Below are 12,803 nucleotides of genomic sequence, written 5' to 3' on the forward strand. Positions count from 1 at the left end.
AATTTACCTTCAAATATTTGTGCAGAAAGTGAGATTATGTCGCTACATCCATCAAACTGGGCTATAATAAATCATCCCTGAGTCATTGTGTTTGTTGAATTGGGAGAAGGGGGGGGGGGGGGGGGGGGGGGTAGAGAGAGTCGAGCCACCTGAAACCGCAGTACTTTAACAGTTAATAACAGATGCAAATCTTCGACTGTACATGTCATAAAAGAATGAATATGTAACCAAACAAAATGACAGCATTATACCTGAATAAATGCTGCAATATTGTAGACAACTCATTACAATACATGACATGCAACAACATACTGTGGTGAAGTGATGAGCTACAAAAACAGCTCAGTGTAAACAAAGGGTGAAGGGGCGTCCTGTGTTGGGATCGTCCCTGCGTTTAACACCTGGCACAATGTAATGGTTGGTTGCATGGAGGATTTAAGCAGGAATAAATAATGAGAGGGATTTTTACCAAACCACCAAGGATGAAGAAGACCATAAACAGGCGGCCCAGGGTGGTTTTTGCATAAACGTCTCCATAGCCAACAGTGGACATAGTAACCATGAGTAAGTAGACACATTCCCAGTAGGAAAGTGCTTGGGAATTTTGGAAGTTTTCCCAAGGATCCCCTGAGTTTTCCACCTGGAACAGAGGTTGATATTTATACAACCACCATGAAAACAAATGCAAATAGTGGATTTTTATCCACTTTGGCAATGCACAAAAAATGATACACTAATATTGAGCAGGCATTCATTATACCATTATACTTCCTGTTCTACTTCAATGGCTCCCACTAACTTACCAAATGTATGAAGCCTGCTGCAGTTAGCCATGTGCTTATGAAGATTGAGCACAGGTTCACCAGCTTTATGGAGTTGCTATTAAAAGGGGAAAAGCCAGACAACAAAATTATTTAGTATTAGTTATTACATTGGCACTAGGAGAACACATAGATACAAACAGTGTCCAAGATGTCAAAACAAGTTGATAGATTTGAAGGACACATGCTCTAAAATGCATTACATGGCTTGCATTTTGAGTTCAGTCATAATGTAAGATAGTGTGTGATTGTGTAAATGAGCTACTGTGAGAAACAATTAAAAAAGGGATTCAACAGAAACACAAAACATGCAACACAAAACACTCACAAGTTAAAAATATGACCAATGTAAATGGTTACACGTGCATTATGTGAGTAAAGGTCTTCCTCACTATATAATTAGGAGTTATAGGTGCAATGCTTCATAAATAACACATATGATGTCTAATTGTGGGATGAAACACTTCATAGTCGCTGTCTGACCTCTGTCCACCTCTACTTTGCGTGTTCTGTTTTTACCTTCATCTGAGTGCATGGGTCAGGAGATTATTCTAAAGCATTTTGTTGCACTATAAGCTCTTCCTGACATGACATCTGTGCAAAAAGCTTTAATTCTAACAAACAGAAAGCTGTTTAGTTCAAAACTCCATCATAAAATACAGAGCGTCTAGTGCACAAACAGCATGCTGCATACCAAGCAATCAACTTCAAATGTAATATTAATGGTTACCAAATTGAAAGAATGTATGTATGCCGTAATTAATTTGGCATCAAGCAAAACATGACTAAAATACAAATTCAAGAATCAAAATAATCTCAGTGCCTTATTTAAGAACAAAATGAGTGTAATATCACTGTGCATGCACTATTTCACAGGACAACAAATATTACAGTCGGCTAAACTGACAAAAAATGGGGAAAAATATGAATAAACTTACCTTGTCTTTAGTATATTCAAAAACTGTAAAATTTCTGAGAACTGTATCAACCTTAAGGCCCTTAAAAACCTCAAGCCTGTGAGACAAAAAGACCATAAAAAAATTACCAGACATGATCAAAACAATTCAGACATAATAACAATCGCTCGTGGTCTAAAAACAAGTCATACCTTTCATACTTTCATCCATGTTTAACAGCTTCATTGGATTCATACTGATAAAAAATAAACTCCAACAGAGCAAACGATACCGAGCACTTACTGTCTTATAAAACAAAAATCATTTATAAAGTAAGGAAAAAATGAAAACAGGCTCGGCATCCCAGGTATCTCTTGATCAACTCATCACATTCTGTTTTAATCTCAGGAGCCTGTCACAGTACCGGCGTCTACCTGATACATGTTTCATTCTTGCTGAATAAAACTCTGAACGCGGAAGAGAAAACCTGGATTAGAGTAAAGACAGGTGGACGCTGTCATGGCAAATTGAATGAGTAAACAGTCATGACGTCAAATCCGTCAAATTTGAGGGTATTTATTGGGAGGGAAAAAAAACTGTAGCCTGTTGCCAGGAGGTCAAGGACATTGTTGAAGCAACAAAATCAGCAGCAACAACATCAGCCTGAGCTGCTTTGACATCCATCCATCCGTACATGATAAACTGTATCATTAGAGCACCATAATTAAAGCTATGTATATCACATTCTCTTTACTACCTGTTTACTGCTGTGTGTGTCCAAAAAGCTCAGATGATCAAAACACATTTTCGTTTCCTATGTCTCATTATTTAAGTGCACAGCTGCCTGCTAAAAGGAACTTCCCACCTTAGTTTAAAAGCCAAATGATTCATAACTCAGTTTGAAAAAAAAGTAGTGTCCGCCGCAGTGTTGGTGCCGCATAGACAATTAAAAGCCACCTCAGCCAAGAGTGAGCAATCAAGTGAAATCCATCTCCGCTTGCATTAATCGTGCAGACAAATTTCCCTGCTGGAATGGATTTGTGTGAATGCCAAATGACACAAATCAAAGACATTACGGGAAGCCATTCAGCTACAAAAAAAATTAAATAAATAATCTTTTACAAAATGACATGAACCCCGGTGTGCCTTGCCAAAGCTCATTTTTTTCATTTCAAGTCAGTGTTTGCCAGATGAGGATCATAATACAGAGAAAATCCTGAACCTGAACCTGCTCCAGCTGACACTGAGTCCAAAGAGTTCTAGACACGCCAGCCTTCAGCTTTATTGGAGATTCCCCCCTCGCTAGCACGTTCACGCAGGTCTTACCCCAATAGGAGATTATATGGACACATGAACCAAAGTTGTAACAGATGCTGTCCTGGTCCTCTTTCTCGCTGACCTGCCCGTGGCCCATCCTGACTCTGTAGCCCTTCTGGAAGAGCTCTCCGGTTGATTTCTTTCGCCTTCTTGTGTTTGAAATTGTCTGTGTGCCTCCATCAGTCCCCCGGTACACTAACATCTTAGTGGGAATCATGTCTGTAAATCACTTATAATCATCAAAAGTTTCCAAATACAAGTCTGCTTCACAACCACGTCTTCACTCTTCTGCATCCACCTTGCCAGCTATCATGTAGAACAAATCCTCTTCCAAAAAGGGAAAAAAACAAAAACAATCAACTGCTTTCATGATATTTGTACCCAACAGGTTGGCGTCAAAAAGGACTCTTTTTTTGTCTGATTTACTTCAAACTCTCTAGTATTCTCGTTGCGATTGGGCGTGTACAGCGAGCTTAAAGCAAACCCTTTCCCATCAGGATATTAGTGTGTAAGCTCCTTTAGGATTCATCCAGGGAAAGGAAGAGGCCAGGCGTCTGTCCATCAGCTGGCTTCACAATGTAACCTACATCTCATCCCTGTAACCCTGCAACTGCTCTGGACAATACGAATTCCATTCTCTAATCTTGGACAAGAACAGCGTTTATCTTTGTTTTGCATATGTAACAGAAAACAAGTCATGTGAGTGGACAGCCAAGCTGTGTGGGGCAAAATGAGGAGCTTTGGCAGTCCTGTATATTTTTTTTTTATGGATTTAGTAATTCTGCAACAATCCCTAAATTAATCACAGCTGATGTAATAACAGCTATTGTAGTTCACTTTAAAGCATAAAGCATAAAGCACAGCATTAGAAAGAGCAGCAGCACTGCAGATGCACGGAAATGTGACTTAAAATATGAATAATGAGACACTTACTATTGTCAGAAAAATAGTACACATGCTCTAAATCATCTCAGTACAATGAGGGGTAAAAATGTTCCAAAACCTACATCAGTGTCTATGAGCTGTGAAATCTTCTTCTCATATTGCTTCATTTGAATTGTTTTCCATCTTGTATTTCTTAAGGAACAAAGCAAAGATTAGAGACAAGTTTGAAAGAATTAACATATTTTTGTGTAGCAGAGTGTAATGCTTTATTTTATGGGTCCACTACTTGTAATTTTCTAGAAATAAATTGAAATGTTACTTTGTGGAAAGGGCTATATGGTTTGCCACTAATTATAATGAATCCTAATTCATTGCTAGTGTTACTATACAGTCTTTGCACAGTCACTTCAAAGCAGGTCAGCTAAATGTGGAAAAATGTCAAATTTGCAAACATACAATTCAACATATGTTCAATTCAACAATACATACTTACTCTCAGCCAACTAAACTCAAATCACTTTGTGAACTCTCTTCAAATTACATTTTTCCAGTAAAATTCCTATGAAATGATTTAAAAAAATGATGGGCCCCTTATAAAAAAAAGCATTACCATATTTCTCTCTTCCCTATCCCATTAATAATCTTGTTGACAACCGTAGAGGTCCTGACAACATAGTTGGTAAGCACTACTTATGAGCATTGGTATTTGAGGACATTTAGTTTCTGTGGACGGTTTGATCTTAAAAGCCTTTCTCTCTGTTTTTATACTTCAGCTGAAAGAAAAAGCTGCAATGCGTAGCCACCACCAAGGTATGAATATCTTATCTGGAAGAGTAATGTTCTGTTTACCTCATAATATTTGGAACAGTTGCACTGGATTATTTTCACAGTCATGAGATAAATGTGCTGCCTACGTGGCTGTTCATATTTCATATCTGCTGAATGTTTGAACCAGCAGGTCAGAATTTCATCTTCTAAGTACAGTAAAAACTTATTAACTGCTGCGTGTTGTTTCTGCAAACAAAATGTGTGTTATGCTAGCACTCACAAGCTTGTCATGCATCAATGAATATGTTAGTATGAGAGAATATAATAGTGTGTGTTTAATTTTGCCAAAATGTTCAGACAGGAGGATTGGCAGATTGGCAGTCTGGCTGAGCTCCCGGTGAAATATGGAGTTTTGATCAGTGGAGGGAGTATGACAGCTGCGATCAGACAGCACTGAGCTGGATATGACCTCATCACCTATTCAACCTCAGATGAACTAATCAGCAAGTCACTAATCCTCCACAACCACTTGCTCACAAAATATAGTATTCAACTGGAATGGGCTCTAAAAGCATTCCACCCCCTCAATGTTTAGTTTGAAATACATCTATCTTTCATTTCAATATGGAAATCTAACAAAATGAAAATCCATTTCACTAGACAACTGATATAGTACAGTACAGCGCAAACATTTTCAAACCTACATTCAGACTCCTAACAATGTGCATAAGAAAATACATATTCAATATATATTAGCTGTTGTAAACACCCAGTGTTTGACAGGAAGTGCTACATTTTGGTATATGTGAAATAAATAGAAGAAATTCACAGTTGACACAAGCACTGAGAGCTGTGCATGGCTTAACAGACAACCAAAAGATCAACACCCACACCTACACAAACAGTATAAACAGAATCGCAGTGCTGCTCAAATTGTTTGACTCTGCAGCTCTGCGAAATGCAGCCAAAACAATCCCCAGCAACAAATCTAATGCCATGATTTTAAAAAATGTTTACAACTTCAAAACCATAGTTATAATATAAATACTGATATTGGTTGATTGGTGCATTTCTGAGTTGTCCATTCTCCATCATACTTTTGACATCTGCCTCAGCAATACCAAGGGTAGCGCAATGTACAAGAAAACACAGATGTTACACCCAACAGCAAATCAAAGCACCGTTGGAGATAAAATCGACAATTTAAGCAACTAGCCACAACTACAGTGATGAAACAGCCAATAATCATATACAAAACAACAACATTGCCCAGAGCAACAACTAGTATCACGATTTAATGACAATACTGTGTAAGAGAGTATCCGTATAAATGACAGCTATACACTGACATGTCCACTGGATGGCACCAGCAACCAGGAGTAGCTTGTTCCATTTTTATTGTTTTCACACCACAAGTCACAGCAAATCAGCCCAGAGAAAATAAACATGCACATTATGCAACTATATCTATCAAGCTGTCATACTGACTCTAAAGTTAAGGGTGTTCATTGCTGAGAGAGATGCTGTTATTGGCGATATTGCTGGTTTGTTCCACAGCTGACAGGAGGAGAAAAACCGGCTATAAAAACCTGTAATGCAGAAAAAAATTATCCCCCGTAATCCTCTAATTCCTTACAGACCTCTCCGAGTGATGAGCTTCGCACATTTAGCAGATTGACTTCTATTCTAGTGCTCGAGCTCAACAAAGCCTATTACCTTTTTTTATCCATTCGCATACTTTTCAATCACAGCATGATTTCATTCAAGCATTAATGCAGGTGTACCAGGGAGCTCTGCAGGAGAGATGAAGGGCATGTGAATGACACCTGCAGTGCAGCGCTCCCACTGCCAACAACACACAACCAAAGACATGGTATCAATAGAAAATTACATTTCCATGGCATCCAACTTTCACTTTTAATGGCACACCAGCTGACAGCCATACAATATTTGATAGTGGTGTCAGGCAAAATAGATGTGCAAAGGTCCTAAAGCTTTGAGTCACCATGCTTGTAAGTTTCCATGCTGTGCCAATGCTAAGTTTTTAATTTGATGCACTATTTTTAATATCAGAAATAATGAAATTCATCAGAACCTTTCATGCATGTCATGCAACTCCCAAAACATAAAACATTCATGACAAAATTATCAATATTATATGGCTAACGTTGTAGGTGTGCCAACCTATTGCACTGATACAAAATACCAACAAGTTACAGTTTTGCAGCCGAAGTGATGTGCTGAGATTATCTGGTGCATTCACTGGCTGCTGCCACACACAGTACATCCACTGGGTGGCACCACAGGCCGCTGAGAAATAAAAACTCAAAGATCGACTGTACAATGCTGGATCAGTTCATCAGCATCAGTGAGAAATGTGGGCATCCTTACCAAGCCAACTCCTGTTCAGGTACACAGACACAAACACCGGAGGCACCGTGAAGAAGTCCACCACCGAGTTCACCTCCAACCAGAACCACAGCTTGTCATTGGCAGCAATAAACTACAGAAATAAAAGGATTCAGCAACCTTTGGTTATACAATTGACTTGCAAAAGTGCAAAAGCACAAATTTTAGATTTTTTGTGACCCAAACATGACAGAAACCTTGGTTTTACTTACACGGAGGCCGAAGTACAACAGGAAGAACACGTTGAATGCCATGTCAATCTGCAATGTGAAGTCTTGGTAGAAGTTCTGACAGGACTCGATAGGACTGTTAGAGACAGAAACAAAGCATGTTAATGTCCAAGGACAAATGTTGACAGTTAAGAGAGAAAATGAATGCATTGATAAATTGCAACCATATTTCATTAAAAAAGCATAAAAGATGCATTCTTCTTTTCCTGAAAATGCATTTTTGAGATTTCTGAGACAAGAGGAGCATAATTGTTCAAAAAGGTGCAATAGTTGATATTTTCCAATGATTTTTTTCTGTTGAGAAAGGACATGCATTTGTTGTCGTACAAGCAATAACTTGTTGATATACCTGATTAACCCTTAAATAACTGCACAGCAATCTGAAGAATACATTGTATTCCAGGTGCAATATTACAGAATGAAAATGGTGCTGTTTACCTTTTAGGCCTGCATTTCTGATCTTAGATGTTTCAGGTAAACATTAAGTCAAACATGATGGAAATGCAGAGCCAAAGCAGTCGTTTAAGGGTTAAATGCATGCAGGGTTCATGTCTGAAATCAGGCAGCCATAGCAAATGTAGTGAAGTCTCACCCTTAAAAAGCTTGTATCTGGCACTAAGAATTCAAATAAAGAGAAATAATTAACCAAGTAAATGTGAATGTGCGTTAGTATGATGCTGTAAAATGCTGTAAAAATGATCATGACCTGGAAGTTTGGAGAAAAAAAAGACCTCATCAAAATATTATCCACACCTAAAAATGAAACAAGTACATCACTGGACATTAAAAAGTAAATAAAGCGGAGATGAACTGTTAATTAGTGTACAGCTCTAATGTGGAATATATATTCTATCAATATATCATTTTAATGAAAAGCTCAACAAAACTAATAAAAATAAAGCAGAATATTTTCATTGCGTTATCAATAAAAGTCTTCACAATAGAGATGAACTGTTCGCAATCAACAGTTTTGATGTTTAATTTATCCTTCAAGTCATTTTTCAGTCAAATATGCTAAATATTCACCAGTTCCAGCTTCTCAATGTGATGATCTGCTGATATTCTCTGTTTTATATGATTGTAAGTTGACATCTTTGAAATTTGGACTGTTGGTCGAACAAAACAAGAAACTTTGGGCTCTGGGAACTTGGGATTTTTAACTATTTTTACACTTTTATTGTACTGTATATAACAATTCATAGATTAAACATTAAACAATTATCATCATTAAATTCAGATCTAAAGCAGTAGTCTTCAACCTGGGGTCAGGAGTGCTCAGAAGGGTTACATGTATTTAGGGTTTGTCAGATAATTAACAGGATAAGAAAGCAGAAAAAAACATTCTGGTGACACAAAATCTTTGATTGAATTATTTTTTTATATATTTGACTTTAATATTTGTTGTTGTTTTTTGTGAATTATTGGATCATTTTACTTCCTCAGTCACTAAAGTTGTTCTAATAAATTAATCTGAGAAGGAAAACCTACTCTTTGGCCAAGTCTTCACAACTCATGGATATATGTGACTTTTGACAAAGGTCCGCAAATAGCTTAATTTGCTTCATTTTAAGGGGTCACAAGAATTAAAATGTTAGGAATCACTGATTTAAAGCACAGGTTATTATGAATCATGCATTCCCTATGTGTAGTTTTGCTTCTCTGCAGCATGTTGGTGCCATGCAGGTCTTTCACATACAGTGTGGTTGTTTTTTATGCATCTGTGTTAGTCCACTACCTGCATCATGCAGGGTCTCTACATTCACATGCTTCACTAATGCACACCAAATCACTCAATAGCTACACTGTCAGCCTCTGCTGTTTAATACCACTCGGATTAAAGCAAATTGCTTTTGTTATGTAAAAAATCTAAAACTCTGTATTAAAATACTGCCCTCATAGAGTTCATGAGGTGACATGGAAATACCTCTGGGATTATTTTGAACTGAACTGATGCACAGCAGTGACATTAAGTTGATCGTGTGGTTGGGAATGCTGATGGAGAGGTTGGCATGTGACAAGGAACGCTCACTATCACTATCTAACACTCAGTCTAATTAAGGTAGTATTAAAAAAATCCTTCTATGCAGCCAACTCATTTGTATTATTTAAACATTAATACTTATAACACGCATGCATCAAGTTTAAACAAAACTGGGGCTTTTTGTTTCACAGATTTTGACTGAAGATAATTGACTTGGGAAAAGGTGAGGGACTAATAATGGTTCCTCTTGATACCAAAAAATGCTAAGAGCTTTACGGCCACAAAAAATGAAAGATCTTGACTCACTCATTGTTTTTTCCTGTTACAACATGTTACATCCTGTTTATGGAAAAAAAAAAAGAAAAGGTGAAAGTTGCAGAATTTTCAGGTGGCTGTAAGCGCAACCTGTTGTCTCGCTTCAGCATAAGCTATTTTTTAAAGCAATGTTTCGGAACATTTGGCATGCTGTTCATACACTTTCTGGGGTAAAACTACAATTAAGCATTTAACTTGTTTTGATTGTACTCCAATATATGTTGGACTGCTTTCCCCGCCTCTGCTGTATCTATTCAGCTAGTTTGTATGTTTATTTCCTTCACCTTTATTCAACCAAAGGCGTAAATTGTATTTGTGACATCCAACTATCTGGGCTTGTGCCTTAGCCATTTTGTTCTACTCAAAATTGGTAATATAGATAAGGACATTAGAAATGATAAAAGAAACCCTCTTCAGTCATCTCTCTGTCACCTCTAAGAATAGCCCCAACATGTTTGATAGTTCTGCCCTCATTAACTGTAATGACACGTCAGCCTGGCAAAATCCCTGTCATAGCAGGGTGACAGACCATATAGCTGTGGAAGACCTGCAGTGCTAAATAATTGAGTTCCACTAGGCCTGGTTTGGAAAAGGACTAAGCCTGTTATGGAGCACAAACCCTGCATGCCCAGAGTAGCTCTGGTCTATCTCCTCATTCAATTCATGCTAAAATGGGATAGGCTAGCTCACATGTGGAAGGCCATAATGTTTTCTGATGGCACTGCATGTGATTCATATGTTTACAACCTTAAACAAATGCTGCACAAAAGCTGAATCCACTGGGTCACACTGATTACTTTAACTGGCTATCATTTGAAAATGTTAGTGTTAGTTACAGGTGTTAATATAGAGTGTTGGTGCTGATAGTACTTTTGATATTTTACTTTGAGGAATATATTATTACAAAACTATTTTTTGGTCAAATAAGCCAAATGTCTCAAATGCATCAGTTTTAATGTTTTATCACAAGCAGTCACAAAAAAAAAAGAAGCTCTGATAAAACATATTGCATGATACTGTACCTGACCATCACAAAACAGGAGAAAAAAGTTAGCAAGACAAATATCTAAAAAGCTAAAGAGAGCTAAAAGGAGAGTGAATATTAGACTTATATTCACCAGGTGGACTGAAACGAGACGCAAACTAAATGCTAATGTTGCTCTCTGTCTGCTTGATGTTTAAAGAGGCAATAGTTTGCCAATAAGTTATCCGTAACCACATTAAGGAAATCAGATTATATATGCAGGGCTGTTTGTTGCTGTGGAGGTTTTTGTTTTTGTTTTTTTGCTCTCCCAAGTGGCCAAAACCTCAATTAATGCAACATTTAAATCAGGAAATAGCTTGTCAAAGCCAACAAAACAAAGAATCTGACCAAGCAGTCGATGCCAGTATTTTTAATCCTTGAAAGTTTTTGATATTAAGTGTTACAGATACCTTACCGTTGGTCCAGTTTCGACCTTGATGAATAAAAGAACAGCACAGACTTTTCTGTGTTCAACCTGACTCACAAGAGTGGACTACATGGAAACATAGTGGGAAAGGTAAGACATAACTAAACCTTTATGGAATAAAAGTCCCTCTGGGACCAAACCAGCTTCTTCATCTCTGTGGAGCTCTTTTCTTTGAATCTAAGTGGGCCTGCTCTATTGACGTCTCAGTGTGGCTTCAAGCCAGTTCAGCCTGTCCATCATATAACAGCCTCAGTCGCCTCACAGGACTAATTACAGGAAGGGCTGTATCTGTTACAGTCTGCTGCCACTTAGAGGCACGTAAGAGAGCAGCTAACTGGCTGATCTTTGGCTTTAAATAGGCCTATTGGGCTTGTTGGGTTTACAGGTAGGGTAAAGAAAATCCTGTTTGAATAATGAAAAAGACCTGGATAAGTCTGAATAAAACTGGGACAAAAGAGTAAAGTGTGATGAATATGACTATCAAAGTCAAACAGATGTTGCTGCACCATTCCTCACTGTGTTTAACACAATCACTTTCTTCTGCGTGAAAAGGTTAAAGAGAGAGGTCGAAGGTCATTCTTCGTCACGTGAAAAGGTATCGGGCACCACTAAGAGCAAGTCCTGAGAACAGGAGGCCACAGATGGCATTGGTGAGGATGTAACTCTACCTGAGCTTGTTCAGATAATGAAATGAGATCATGCTCGCAAACCACATCAGAGTAGGCCAGGCCCTCTGCTGTATGCAGCCTTATGAAAACAAATAACCTCAATGCCTGCCTCCAGGAACATGAGCCAGATTACATGAGTTTACCGCCCATTTTCTCTTCCCTGCCTTAAAATTACTCCCAGCGGGGACTCCTTTTAGGCTTGATAAAAGCTTTTATCCTGGTGTATTTTGCTCTATGTCTTAATGGCATGTCCTGTACAAACATGACTGGGCTGCAGTAACAGTATACTGTCGCACGCGGAGCTAAAAGGGTCTTCCGCTTCCTCTAGCTTGATGAGCGATGGTGATTGTTCTAACCAGGAACTTTGGTCCTTTCCTGCCTGTTTGAGAGACTGATCCTTTCATTACGGAGATTAAGCAAATTTCATCTGTGAGCACTGGCTGTTCGTCCACAGAGATTGCAAGTAAGCCCAGTGCAGTTACCTGGAAGGGGATTGGATAAAAACAACTCAAATACCATATACAGAGCACAATGCACTCAATGTTATTAAAGCTCGTAATATGCACTATATGAGGATTTGTGTGGCTGTATAAAAAGGGATTATAGCCGAAGTCTCTGAGGCTAATCTATATCATGAATGTATTTAATACATACAATTTTCCAATGGTCTCTTATACCCTCTTGTCTTAAGCAAAAAGCATTACGTTATAGTTGTTTTAGTGATTTAGACTGCTAAATTACCATAGAATATACAGTATAATTAATAAATTTACAGGTGCAGCAGGCCTGAACACCTTATAAACACAGACTCAAAGCCACCTCTCAGTTTCCTGGTCTTTCAGTGTTAACAAGCTTTTTGAATAACAGCCCACACTGTTTTTCATGCATCTATCTTCAGACCTGTTCTGATTGGTTTCGTTGCTACAAGGCTACATTCCCAAGATGAAAGTACTAACATTTACATAGCTGTTTCTAAAGAGTACATCTGACCTCATGGTCAAAAAAAGTGCAGCATGAGAGCAAAGTTTCCAAACTGAACTCTTACGAAATGATAAAAAATAG

The 12,803-nt window shown here is 38.1% G+C and overlaps 1 protein-coding gene across 3 annotated transcripts in view; it reads right to left on the reverse strand.

Moving 5' to 3' along the window:
- The window catches only part of LOC134003011 (calcium-activated potassium channel subunit alpha-1a-like), a 94,750-nt gene that overhangs the window by 44,021 nt on the left and 37,926 nt on the right, over positions 1-12,803 (reverse strand). For all 3 annotated transcript variants that reach the window (XM_062442093.1, XM_062442095.1, XM_062442094.1), the window contains exons 4-8: positions 7,309-7,402; positions 7,079-7,190; positions 1,760-1,835; positions 804-879; positions 470-640 (exon numbers count right to left, since the gene is read on the reverse strand). In XM_062442093.1, coding sequence (XP_062298077.1) covers positions 470-640; positions 804-879; positions 1,760-1,835; positions 7,079-7,190; positions 7,309-7,402 — 529 coding nt within the window. The remainder of the gene's footprint in view (positions 1-469; positions 641-803; positions 880-1,759; positions 1,836-7,078; positions 7,191-7,308; positions 7,403-12,803) is intronic.

The sequence above is a fragment of the Scomber scombrus genome, chromosome 21, assembly GCF_963691925.1.
Source record: "Scomber scombrus chromosome 21, fScoSco1.1, whole genome shotgun sequence".
Lineage (NCBI taxonomy): Eukaryota > Metazoa > Chordata > Actinopteri > Scombriformes > Scombridae > Scomber > Scomber scombrus.